The following is a 13,180-nucleotide window of genomic DNA, read 5'->3' as shown; positions in this document are numbered from 1 at the left end:
CGTGGGGCCACCACGGGGCGGCGCGGGGCCACCACGGGGCAGCGCGGGGCCACCACGGGGCCGCGAGCAGCCGCGGGACAAGCAGGGGGCACCTCGGGGCCGCCCCACGGGGGGGACCCCCGGGTGCGCGCGCGGGGCGGGGACACGCGTGGGGCCGGGGGCGGACCGGAGTGGGGACCTGGGGGGGCGCGAGGTGCGCGCGAGGAGGCGCGGCGCGGGCTGCTATTGGCTGCGGCGGGGCTGATGTCACGGCGGGGGCCGCTATAAATTCGGCGGCGCCGGAGGGGCGCGGGGCAGTCGGGCGGGCGCGGCGCGGAGCGGCGGGGAGGGAGCGGAGCGCACCGGGGCGCAGCGCGCACAGCACCGCACCGCACCCCGGCACCCAGCCCGTCCCGCACCTGCTGTCCCCTATGAGCAGCCCCGCGGCGGCACAGCCCTAGGGAAAAGCCCCCGCCGCCTGCCCGGGGAGAGGGGTGGGTCGTTGGGGGGGGGTGTCATGGGGGTGGCGGGCACCGAGCTGCCCGGTGGCAACGGCAGCGCCAACCAGAGCACCGCAGACCCCACGGTGTCGCGGGACGTGTGGATGGTGGGCATGGGGATCCTCATGTCGCTCATCGTGCTGGCCATCGTCTTCGGTAACGTGCTGGTGATCACGGCCATCGCCCGGTTTCAGCGCCTGCAGACTGTCACCAACTACTTCATCACCTCGCTGGCCTGCGCTGACCTGGTGATGGGGCTGGCCGTGGTGCCCTTCGGCGCCAGCCACATCATCATGGAGATGTGGAAGTTTGGGAACTTCTGGTGCGAGTTCTGGACATCCCTGGATGTGCTCTGTGTCACGGCCAGCATCGAGACCCTCTGCGTCATTGCTGTGGACCGGTACTTCGCCATCACCTCCCCGTTCAAGTATCAGAGCCTGCTGACCAAGAGCAAGGCGCGCGTGGTCATCTTGGTGGTGTGGGTGGTGTCAGCCCTCACCTCCTTCCTGCCCATCCAGATGCACTGGTACCGGGCAGACCGTGTCGAGGCCATCCTCTGCTATGAGAAGGACACATGCTGTGACTTCTTCACCAACCAAGCCTACGCTATTGCTTCCTCCATCATCTCCTTCTACCTGCCACTCGTGGTCATGGTATTTGTGTACGCCAGGGTCTTCCAGGTGGCCAAGAAGCAGCTGCAGAAGATAGACAAGAGTGAGGGGAGATTTCACACCCAGAACAAGGAGCAGGACCAGAACGGGCGAGCTGGGCACCGCCGTTCCTCCAAGTTCTTCCTGAAGGAGCACAAAGCCCTGAAGACCCTGGGCATCATCATGGGCACCTTCACGCTGTGCTGGCTGCCCTTCTTCATCGTCAACATCGTGCATGTCATCCAGGACGACATCATACCCAAGTACGTGTACATCCTCTTGAACTGGCTGGGCTACGTCAACTCTGCCTTCAACCCTTTGATCTACTGCCGCAGCCCGGACTTCAGGTATGCCTTCCAGGAGCTCCTGTGCCTCCGCAGATCTGCCCTGAAGATGTATGCCAATGGCTACTCAAACAGCAATGGCAGGAGCGACTACAACGAGGAGGACAACGGCTACCCCCTGGCACCGGATAAAACCTGCGAGCTGCTCTGCGAAGAGGGCTCCTTCCCTAACCCTGAGGGCTTTTTGCACTGCAAAGGTACTGTGCCTAGCGGGTAGCTTCGAGACGTGATGGGCTCTGGTGTGGCACGCTGGTTATAAAGATGAGCCTTTCCCTCTGTAAGGAGAAACAAAACCCCCAAGAATAATATCGATCCTCATCTAAAGCACCCCTAAAACCCAGAGGCTGCAAGAAACCTAAAACTCAGCAAACCTTCTGCAGGCAGGTGGGAGGCTGCCCCGGGGAGGCTCGGGCAGGCTGGCTGCTCGCAGAAGAAACCTATTTAGGTCCCTTGAGCCGGGGGGAGCGGAGGGGGGTGTGTGGTATTTTAAGGCTGTGCAGAAAGCTCGTCCCAGGAGGAATTGAACTTCCTGACGGTGTCTGATGTTGAACTACCTCATGGCCAGAGTGTGAGCGGCCGGGTGGCTGCTAGAGGAGCCCTGTGCTCCCAGCGCTGCCCAGCCCAGCAGAGAGGGCACCCTGTGCCTAATTCCCCACGGAAGGGGTACTTAGGACCAGGGCTGTGTGTAACCCGGTCAGCTGTGTCTGACCCGCAGCTACTGCTGTCCGTGGGACAGTTTAAACAACTCCCAGAAACAACGAATGCATCTTCTGCCAAGTGCTGTAGGAGTTTTTGCTGAAATAATGATAGAAATAAACAGACTCTTTGCCCAGAATGTGGGACTGTGACTGTGGGGCTCAAGAATGTGGTACTGGGAAGCTGGGTGAGATGCTGTCACAGTCACAGACCGACCTTTTGTAGACTGCAGCCAAAGCTTTTAACTGCCCGGCTTGTTTAACTTCAGGTCTCAAATGATACAGAGCCCGAGGAGGTGGGCAGGGAGGAGGGCTTCCTTACTTTGTCGCAGAGGGCTGACAGACTGGAAGCACAGCTCTGGCCATGGGATGGCTTTAGGTTTGTTTGTTTGTTAAGGGTTTTTTTTCCCCTTGCAGCAGGCTTTGCATTTTGTTCCCGGGTTGCAAAACTTGGCGGCGGGTGCACAGAGCTGTCAGGGGCACGCAGACAGGAGCGGGCAGGTGCAGGCTGTGGGATGGGACAGGGCAGGGGCTGTGCTGCTGAGGGCTTCTTAGACAGCCCCGGACTGGAGGAGAGCAGCAACAGGGCTGGGAAAATGCCCCCCCCCCCCCTTGCCTTCACTCTCAGCTGCTGTTTGAAAGGGGGGACCCGAGGAGGGAGTGAAAGTGTGGTGTCTTCCAAAAAAAAACTTGGGGGAGATGGAGGAGAAATAGATTGGCACTCTGTGGTATCCTGTGGGAGGGATGCTCGGGCACTGCATGTGGGGGGCTCTTCTCCTCCCCACGCAGTTCCAGGCACCTGCCCTGAGCTCCGGGGGTTTTGGTTGAGCTGCTGTGGGGGGGGCAGTGCTGCATGGAAGCAGCTTGCGCTGTCCTGGGTTGGCTAGGGAGCGGGATTTCTGCCTGCCCATCTCTGCAGTCCCTCTGTGACCACGGCTCCCTTTGCAGCCCTGGGAAGGACTTGCCCAGAGCACTGGCACTCAAACAGGCAGCCCCAGGGAGCACTGGAGGGGGAATCACCCCTGTAGGGACAGTGTGGGGCAGGAGAGGTGCTGCAAGGTGCAGGGCAGCAGCAGGCTCATCTGTGAGCTCTCGGCACTCCTCATGATAAAGCCCCACCTGGCTTTTGTGGGGAAGGAGTACAGGATCTCCCGGTGCTCCCTTCTATCTTTCCCAAAGCGGTCCCGATCCTGCTTGGAAAGGGTGCTGGGAAGGGCGAAGAGCTGTAACAGCCCAATCCTTTTCTGGTGCTGTGATGGGTGCTGGCTCAGCTCCGTTGCAGCCTTTCCAGCTCTCAGTACACAGAGGCAGGGCATGTGCCCAAGAGCGCTCATCCCTCCAGCCTCTCGCTGCCAGCACTTACGCCGTGCCTGCCCGTGCCCTCCTTGGTGAGGCCATCAGCAGTGCCCCAGCACACCCCAACTCCCTTGCGTTCAGCTTTTAAACCAAGTTCAGCTTTGAAATCACACTGTGAGCCACCTGAGCAAACGAGGGGCGTGATGGCACGGTACGGTGTGTGACTGCTGGGAGGAGGAGGCCCCCGGTCTGCAAAAACATTTGCTCCTCAGATACACATTAACAGGACACATTAACGGGCTGTGCGGGGTCAGGTGCTTCTGGTTTCCTACTGTACCAGGGCTGAAAGGAAGGGCCCTGTGCTGCGGGGTCGGTGTAGGTGCCCCGCGTGGGTTAGAGGCACACTCAGTTCAGTGCAGCTCATGATTGTCATGTAGCGCTCCGGGGGAAGTGAAAATTAACCTCTTGATTGTCATGATCGATTTCCCCCGTCGTAAATCTGGGGGAATGCAGGCTGTAGCAGGAGCGCAGCGGGAGGAGGTCCCGTGCCAAGGCAGGGCCGGGAGAAACCCGGTGCCCACGTCTCAGTGGCTCTGCGTATTTTTACCATTATTAATTACTGTTTGCATTTCAATAGCATGTGTTGTGGACCAGGATTTTATTGTCCAAATAATTACTCTGCTTGCCCGGCTGGTTATATTCACAGATCAGATAGTGCTGTACATGGCTAGAGCTGAGAGACGAGCGATGGCTAGCTGCAGAACCCATGCAGTGCCCAGCACACAGAGGTGGAAGGGACAGGGGACGTCTGTCTGATCTCTGTATTGCAGTGCTCAGTTGCAGTGTTAGGAAACCTCAGGCTTGCAACGCGGTCTGAGTGTTAAAGAACTGATTTTGTTCCTCTAAGGCAACACTAGGGAAATGGGTACAATACAAACTGCTCAGTTCTGGAGGCAGCGGGAACCAAAAGAGAAATAATTGAGGACAAAATATTGTGGCACGAGCAAAGCCAAACACGACAAACCTTTCCTGTTCCAGGGTTGCAAAGATAAGCTGTATAAAGGAATCCTTTTGCTTATTAAAATATTTTGTAATAAAAAGAATTTTATAGATGTATGCTAGGCATTCAAAAATAGAACATTTAAGTCCAGACATGAACCGCTTACAGTGATTTTAGGGTACTTGGGATTTACACAAGCAGAGGGTTGACTCAGGTTAAGTACAACTGAGAAAACACAGCAGTGACTTCATTAGAGGACAGTCACTGTGCTGAAATACCCGATTCTAACTGCAAACTGACCAGGCTGCCTTCAGTGCTGCTGGTTTGTACCTTACAAATGGTGCAGGACACGGGCAGGCTCCACAGACTGGAGCTTTGCACTGCGGTACGTTCACCCTTTCAGCCGCAGTCAGACAGGTTGTTACTGCTTTTAACGTCTTGCTCAGGATGAGTGTCACAAATGCAGCTTTTGTGTTAAAAATCCTGTCCTTGCTGCAAGTGGCCCTGCTCTGGCAGCTGCAGCTTCCACATCAGGAGTTGTCTTGGCTTCATCCAGCACAGCGGGCAGAGTGTCGTGAGTTCTGTCGGTCCTTTGCCTCTTGGGAGCATTCCTGGAGACCTTTCACTTTCAGGGAAGTCTGGGTCCTGAAATACAACCTGCTGCTTGCTGGGGAGCTGTAAGAGTGCAAGGGGAGCAGGCTGGGCACAGATTTCTGCCTGGTGGGGTCTGCAAATCTGTGGGGTGCTGGGTGGCTCATGGAGCCTGTGGAGTCAGGTCCGGACCATGTGGGCTTCTCCTCTGGTTGAGGACAGCGTGGGAGCCCTGCCTGAGGGCACTGCCCAGGCGCTGGGTACAGCAGGGAGGGAGAGAAGAGACTTAAGTTACCAAATCCTCCCAAATGTTTGAAAATAGGCCAGGGCTTAGTAGTGCAGAAAGGAGAGCCCCGCTCCTGCGGAGTGGGTGTGCGAGCAGGCACACGCCGTGCTCTTCAGCCCTGCCACGTCACGGCCACTGTGCTTTTCAAAGGGCTTATTTATGTATTTATTTACTATAAGGGACATGTTTTTGCTGTAGGGGGGGAGGGCATTGACAGGGCTGGCTAGGAGTAAACAGCAGTGCAGTCTCGCTCCCAGCATCTCTTGCCCTTCTGATATTACAATGCTCAGCTGCCAGGAGCCCAAATCACCCGCACTGGCTCAGGGAAAGGCTTTCCTCCCCTCCCTTTGCCAGTCCCCTGCCTCTGCGTGTTTGTGTTAACTGGTATGATGAATCCATTTCCCAAGGAGATGAGTTTATGAGCATGTTCATTCCTCTGGCAGGGGGGAGGACGTCCTGCCTTCCACGTTCCCTTCTCTGCTCTCTGTCAGCAGATACAAAGTGCCACCCCTTCAAAAGCGGCAGGGAGGCAAAGGTTTCCACAGCAGCTTGGCTGTCTCCCAGGACAGGGAGAGTGGGAATGGGGAGCTAGGGGGGCTGCCCCTTCCCCAGCCATTTGTAGGAGCATCCAGCCCGGGGGAAGCACTTTGTACTTCATCTGACCCACGTCTTTTGTGAATTTGCGAACTTGTCCAAGCTGTGTGCCTGCGCTTGGTGTTTGCAGTGTGCATAGTATCCAGGGGCGGTGTTTCAGGTTTAGATCAGCAAGGGCTGTTTTGAAAAACCACCCTGGCCTTGGATGTTGTGCTCGGCAGAGAGGTGCTGTGACCCCTGGCTCCCCGAGACCAGTGTTTTGCAAGGATTAAGGTTCCTTTCATCACTGTTTTTGCACTTGTGCTTGGCTTCCCAGGACCAGGAATAGGACTACAGCCACTGTTGGGCATCTCCCTGTCAACAAAGTCTCTTTCAGTGTGAGAGCTTGGCTCTTTCTGAGAGCTGAGCACATCTTCCCCCGGTTAGCCTTTTATTGGAGCTGCTTGAAAGCGAGCATTAGCCCTAACCTTTCTTTTTTGGAGGCAAAGAGAACATTTTGCAGTGAACACACATCCCCGTTTGGCAGCTGGGGTAGCTACACCCTCCTATCACTGACATTCCTCCCCTGTCTCCAGCTGCAGGGGCACCCAAGCTAACCTGTAGGTGCTTTTCATGATATTGCAGAGCAGGGCAGTGAATGTTTTGCCCATTTCTGCCTCTTGAGAGATGCTCTACAGCTGTTCCTTGGGGTCTGAGCTGCAGCTGGTGGTTCAGGCAGACCCTGGGGCACACAACTGCTGCCCGTTGCACCCTCAGCTGCAGTGCTGAGGCTGTTTGCCTGCCACAGAACAAAGTACAGCCAGCTCGGCTGGGGTCATGGTAACACAGCCCAGGTCTAGACAGAGCTGTGCACGCTGGAAACAAGTTTACACAGAGCTTGGGAGGCGGTTATCTCTCCTGGTAAGTGTCATGGGATCTATTTGTAAGAGCTGGACACAACCCTGATTCCCCCTGGATTTGGCAGTGGGTATCTGCTGGGATTGCTGTCTGTAAGGGTGCTGAATCAAGCCTGGTATTTCAGGGGGCATCAAGCCCTTACAAACATCGTTGATCGTGATAAAAGTGGATTTGCTGCTTCTCCATGCATGCAATTTCAGTTTTTCTCCTGTTTTCTCGCTCTCCCGATGGCAGGAGCATACAACTGAACTTCAGTGCAATATTGCCAGTGAGAGTGGATTGGGAAATATTTACTTGTTTACTGTCCTTGGTAAGGTCACTTTTGCACAAGTGCATATATATTTTGATATACGTATGTATATGTGTGTATATATCTATATACAGTGATATATAGATCTGTATATAAACAAGGAAATGTAAAGGTGTTTTGTGCTGGCTAGATACATAGGTGAGGACATGTATGTTCAGAAGTTTGAGTATTTATTCCAGGTTCTCTTGATTGACAATGTGTTTAAATAAAGAGTATTTATGGTATGCTTGTAGTCAAGTGTCCTTGCTTAAAGCTGTTCTGGCTGTATCTACCACATACTCTCCAAGACTCTTCCAGTGAATCTTCAGGGCTCCTGTGAAACACAAAACAAAGCTGAGCTGCCTGGTGCGGGCCAGGAGGCACATGGAGCATCAAGTGGCAGAGAATTTCATTCGTTTGTGCAGTGCTGTGAGCTCTCCTTACCTGGAAACACTGAGAAAGCTGGGGGTGCTCAGCATCGCCCTGTGAAAAGGCTTCTCTGGCTTTCATCTCCTCTGCCAGGGCTCGTAGGTAAAGTGTTTTTTGAAAATCCACCTGCTCTGCTGCCTGTTTGGACTTCAAACAGCCACAGTCATGTGGTGGCAGAGTGGGGCTGCTAAAGAAGCAGGGTTGAGGACAGCTGGGCCTTTAATCCTTTGTTGCTGGTCTCTGGTGCCAGCCTTCCCCAGTGCCGGGAGGAGCACATGGATGTCCAGCACAGAGCCCAGGGATGGGAAATGTGAAATATGGGCAGTGCATACAGGGATCGACCGTAAAACTCCCTCTGAGCTGCCTGGGTGAGGTCTCACTGTGCCCACGATGGGAGCTGCACACCTCTTGGGGCTTCTTTGTCCTGGCTCAGCAAGCTTCCCTGCAGCACCTCCAGCTGTGCTGGTTTGGAGCTTGGGGTGAAGCAGCAATGATGCTCTGACCTGCAGGAGCGGGGGGACAGTAGCACAGTGTGGTGGCTGTCTCCTGCCTGTCTCAGGTTGCTTTATCTCCTAATTAGGATCAGAAAATCCTTCTGGAGAGGTCTTTGGAAAAACATCCTAGCCCCAGCCTGTTCCTCTGGTACCTGCTGCCCAGCCCTATCGTGCTGCTGCTCTCACTGCCTCAGGTGGGGTGAGGAAAGCATGCTTTATGTTAAGCAAGATCCCAGCCCCGCGTGTTGCAATGACAAGTATTTGCGTTCTTTATGCCACTTAAGACCATGATGAAAGCGTTGGCAGCAAAGGCCAGTGCAAGCCCTACACGTTTCAAGGCTTCTCCTTTCCAGAAACAAGAACAGGAGTCGTAGTGCAGCTTGGACAGGGAGGGATTGCACCAGGCACTTCCAAAGCACGGCAGGTGCCCAAATTATAATTGTTTATGGTTTTGTAACTTTGTGCTTTCAAGGGATAGAGAGCTCCAGCTAGGAACAGGAGCCACTGCCAGCTGCAGGGCTTTGGAAAAGGGGCTCAGCCCTTCAGTATCTCGGTGGGAGCCTGAGCTGCCATGCACCCTTTTAAAACAAGACGTTCAGAGTGGAGAACATTTCTCACCACGTCCCACCTTGGGCTTGGTCCTAAGAGGTGCTTAGAGCCCAGTGCCCATTTCCCAGCACTGTTGGTGCTCACCCCCTCCTGGCTCTGGTCCCCAGCTGTGCCAAACGAGTGCCATCAGGAAACCACGGCAGCTGCTGCCAGAGCTACCTGCAGCCTCGCAGACATGACTTCACTGCAGGCGTGGGCAACAGCAGCCTCGGCGAGATCTCTCAGCAGCCCTGCAGGCAGCCTGTGTGCAGCCCCCGCTTGCGCCCCCGCCTCGGCAGCAGGGGGGAGCTCGGGCTCCTCCGCTGGGCTCCGCAACATCAACCCCGTCCTGAGAAACGCATAAACAGCAAACGGGGCCTCTGGGAAAACCCTGCCAAGTCCTTTCTCCTTCATATAAATATTTTTTCCTCTTAAGTGTATGCGAGTGTGAAATATCCCTCCTTAATCTTTTCTCTTTCTGGCGGATAGAAATGTTTGTTCATCCCTGGGCAGGGACAGCCCGCGTTTTGATATTTCGTGTTTTGTAACCAAGCAAAATCCATGCTGCCAACAGCATTTCTTATCGCCCCCAAATCCCTATTGCTCATCCTGCCTCTGAAGCATGCTGGTGCTGGAGTGAATGGTGCCAGCCCCACTGGGTGCGCAGCAGGACCGGGATGTGACACTGCTCGGTGTCACCTGGGTGGAGGTCCCATGGTGTGGACAGCAGTGGGTCAGTGATGGCAGCACCCTGAAAGCAAACTGCTCAGGGAGAAATACTCCCCGCTTTCTGATAGAAGCTGGGTGAGAAAGGAAGTATTTGTGTATGCAGCAGAGATGGGGGCACCCAACGCGTCTGTGCAGAGGGGGATGGAGGAGCTGTGTAGAAATCTATGCCCTGGGAAATGTGTCATTGCTGTTCAGATGTTTTCTCACTCTCCATTTGTTTTATCTGGCTGTCCTGCTCAGGTGGGCCTGGGCATAGGCTGTCACCACTCCCCTCCAGCCTAGGACCTCGCTCGAGGTCAGTGTCTCACCCAGATGAGGGCATTGCTGCCAGCCGCTGGGCTGTGGCAGGATGCATGCCAGCACTGCGGGCAGCCCTGCACCAGAGTGATGCTGAGATATATCCCTATCAGTCTTGGCTGTAGGCTGTGGTGACATGTCCCGGTAACCCAGATCCTACAGTGATATCATGCCTCCACGCGAGTCTGGGCTCTTCTTCGTAGAGACAAGTCGGGCTCAACAGCTGGAGCGCAGAGCTGCTGAGCAGGAAGGGCTGGACAAACTGCTTTGTAGCTAAAGATGAGAAAGAGCAATAGCTCCCTCGTGCTGGGATGGGAAAAACCCTGGTAGCACCCCAGCAGTTCGATACAGAGAGGTGTTGATGTGGGATGGTTGTAGGATGCTCTCCCCAGTGGTTTGCAGTGCTGGACCCTTCTTACCCGGTGCCTTCCCTTGCGTGGTTCTATGTAAACCAGCCTGATTCGAGCAGGACCTCTTTGTAGCCAGCTTTCTATACATGAAAGACAACTGTGCTGTAAGCCATCAGGTCACAGATTTTCCAAGCAGACATGTAATGCTCTGTGCCCTTGTTGAGCTGGACTGTGTTACCAGAATCGGTGCAACCGGTTGTGAGAGGGACTCGATCGATGCTCTGTATGGTCTGGAGGGCATGCCTGTAGAGATCTTTGCTGTGGTAGGTGGGAGGGGAAGGGAGATGCTGGCACAGATGGGCTGGAGGGGTCGGTGTGACGCAGCAGGACTGGTTTTCTAGCACAGACGTCAGAGCAGTGTCTTACATTGCATCACAGCCTGGTTTGGGTTGCAGCGAGCGCCGGTAGGGACCTGCGTTTCTCTGTGACGTGCTGTGGCTCAGCTCTCCCCTCCCCTCGTCTTCTTCTCGCAGGCACAGGCTGTCCTCTTCTTCGCTGCTTCTGGAAAGTGGAGTCACTTGTGAGCTAGCCAGGCTTTTGCACAACAGAGCCGTTAACAGCCTCCCTGCCCGGGGAGCAGTTCGCAGGGGGGAGCAGTGAGGGCAAGTCCCACACAGACCTGGAGGTCCTGCTGTGTCCTGCTGAGAAACAAATCCAGAGACAAGGCTGAAATGCACACGGATGCAGATGTGGCAGAGAGGAAGGCACTGAGCTGGGGCACAATGCACAGCTGCAGGAGTTAATTCATATCCCTTCAGCACAGCAGCTGAGACAAAGCAGAGCTGCAGGGAGGAGAAGCACGGCAAGAAAAAGAGAGAGCAGAACCCCTGAAAGATATTTTGTGACTCACGGGGAGAAGTTCCTTGTAACTGCATGGTATGATTTGTTCAGCCCACTTAGAGCCTGGCTGTACAGTTAGTTCCCGATCCCTTCCGGGCTTCCTGCTGCAGAGGAAGACCCTTGTTAAAAGGGGATCCTCGCAGGACCTATTTATAGCATGGAAACCCTTGCAGGAGAGCCACACAGCCCTGAATGCACATCTCCCCATCCCAGTGATGTGCAGGCTGGTCCTCCTGCCATCCCAGTGAAGCGTGGGGCTCCTACAAAGTGCTGCTGAGAGGCACAACAAGCTCACACGCATCCCCATCCAGTCTAGAGTGCCCCCCCTGAACCCCAGGGACCAGAGGGGTGCAGGCATTGCATCTACTTGGGTTTGGTCTCAGGCTGGACAGGCTCCTTTCAAGCTCCTGTTCCGGAGACAAGCCACTGTTGGATTTCAGAGGGCTAAAGCCAGGTGGCAAAGCTTTGGGGATTTTCCTGTGTGATTTGATATACAAAGCCAAAGGCTTGTATCGAAATCAGAGTGATTTTTGGAGACATTTTCTGCCTAAAGGTTCCCTTTACACTGCAAGTCTCCGGAGATGAAAAATAATGATAAATCTGTTTGGAAAAGCCAACCTTTTAGCATAGATTTGGACAACTGCAGCTTACTGAGGGCCTGTGTCTGTAAGGAAGCTTTCATCTCCCAACAGATTCATAAATACAATATAGACTACTGAAGAAAACTGGAGGGAAACAGAAGGACATTTAGGAGAATGGCTGAAGAGACAGATGGAGGCAACCAAAGAACAAAGGCAAAATGAAATATTGCCCAAAGAGAGCATAAAATGGTGACAAAGAAACAAACAGAGATGAGAAATGGGCCCTAGGGGAGAAAATGACTCAAACACCAGCAGGAAACTTGGGGTGGAAAGCAAGAGGCTGAGTCCCTTGTGGAAACAGAGAGAGAAGCTGGAAAGGGATTGCAGAAGGAGAAGAGACAGGGCTGGAAAATGCCACGAGAGCAGGATCTGCATTTCATTGTAGGCAGCCTGACTGGTGCCTCTTCCCTCCTGCGTTAGTGTTTCATTCTCATCTTTTTTCTGCTGGTGCTAGCCGGAGCTGGCAGGAGGAGGAAGGAAGAGGAAGGCAGGAGGCAGGGAGAGGGGACAGCTTCTGGGTGGAAGAGAAATGCTGGGGAACCTGGCTGAGAGGGGATGAAAACCATTCACCCCCTCCTCTCCTCCATCCTGCGCTGCCTCTGTCTTCTGGGAACAGCACCGGAGCTCGCACGGACCTGTCAGTGGGAGCCAGGAGCCAGCAGCTGCTGGTCCACACTGCAGAGGGAAATATTGGCATAGATGCCGTGCTTTGCCAACACGATGCTTACGTAGGAGCCTGCATGGCTGATGGGCCAGAATACATTACCTGTGCTGTGCTAGCAATGAGTAAAACCAAGAGTAAAATCTCCGAATGTTGAAATGCTCTTTGCTGCTGGTGAAATGCTCTCCTAACTTTCCCGATGTGTCAGGGAGGCTTTTCTTGGATCCGAGCACGTGCTCAGACAGTGCAAAGGGGACAGACCCAGGTACAGCCATGCAGCTAGGGCACAGAGCCATCTCCTGCAGCCTGCTGCAGCTCTCAGCCCAAAGGAAGGGTGGCCGAGGGAAGAAGGGTTTCACAACTACGGGTGTCCCAGCAACTAGGAGTGTTCCAGCACACTTCTGCTGGAGTCATGTGAAAAATGTGTCCTGCACAGCAGTTTTTTTTTTAAGAAAGTGACCCTGTGGAAGGGGTGGGTTGAATCCTAGGACCACAGGTCAAACGGCCAAGGAAGGAGTCCCTGATGAAAGAATTTTCTGGGGGGAAACAGCCTCAGCTGGGGGTAGCACTGTCTTGGTTTAAAATGGGGGTAGACAAATGCTTGTGTAGTACCTGCTTGTGCTCTGGCTGGCATTAGCTGGGGTTTTTAATTTCTGATGTTCGTGAGTGCTGAAAGAATTAGAAGGTGCCTTTAAAAAAGCATTTTTAAATGCTTTTGATACCACCTGTTGATAAAGATGCCCAGAGAAAACCAGTGATGGCCAGCAGATGAAGGCAACCTGTTATCCATTTCCAAAAATAAGTTGTCTGCCCTAATAAACCATCTGTGTGTCCTTTATTTTCCACCCCTCTCCTTCTGGAGCTGGGTCCCTTGAGTTCTGCAACCTAGTTGTTTCCTAAAGCATCTTTTTCCTCCTCTCGTGTCTTCTAGAAGACACAAGGACAAGGCCGTGCCTTTGGAAAGCCCCCT

At 54.3% G+C, this 13,180-nt stretch overlaps 1 protein-coding gene across 1 annotated transcript; it reads left to right on the top strand.

Moving 5' to 3' along the window:
* Positions 1 to 496: 496 nt before the first annotated feature.
* On the top strand, positions 497 to 2,102 carry ADRB2 (adrenoceptor beta 2). Its single transcript, XM_032196635.1, has one exon. It carries the CDS (start codon positions 497 to 499, stop codon positions 1,688 to 1,690), a length of 1,194 nt encoding a protein of 397 aa, XP_032052526.1. The 3' UTR covers positions 1,691 to 2,102.
* The last annotated feature ends 11,078 nt before the right edge of the window (positions 2,103 to 13,180 follow it).

This window comes from Aythya fuligula, chromosome 14 (genome assembly GCF_009819795.1).
Source record: "Aythya fuligula isolate bAytFul2 chromosome 14, bAytFul2.pri, whole genome shotgun sequence".
In the NCBI taxonomy this organism is placed as follows: domain Eukaryota; kingdom Metazoa; phylum Chordata; class Aves; order Anseriformes; family Anatidae; genus Aythya; species Aythya fuligula.
Note: the sequence above shows the minus strand (reverse complement) of the source record. Positions and strands in the feature narration are given on the sequence as shown.

Coding starts and splice junctions, on each gene's coding strand:
- ADRB2 (XM_032196635.1), top strand. CDS start 497: ATGGGGGTGGCGGGCACCGAGCTGCCCGGTGGCAACGGCAGCGCCAAC.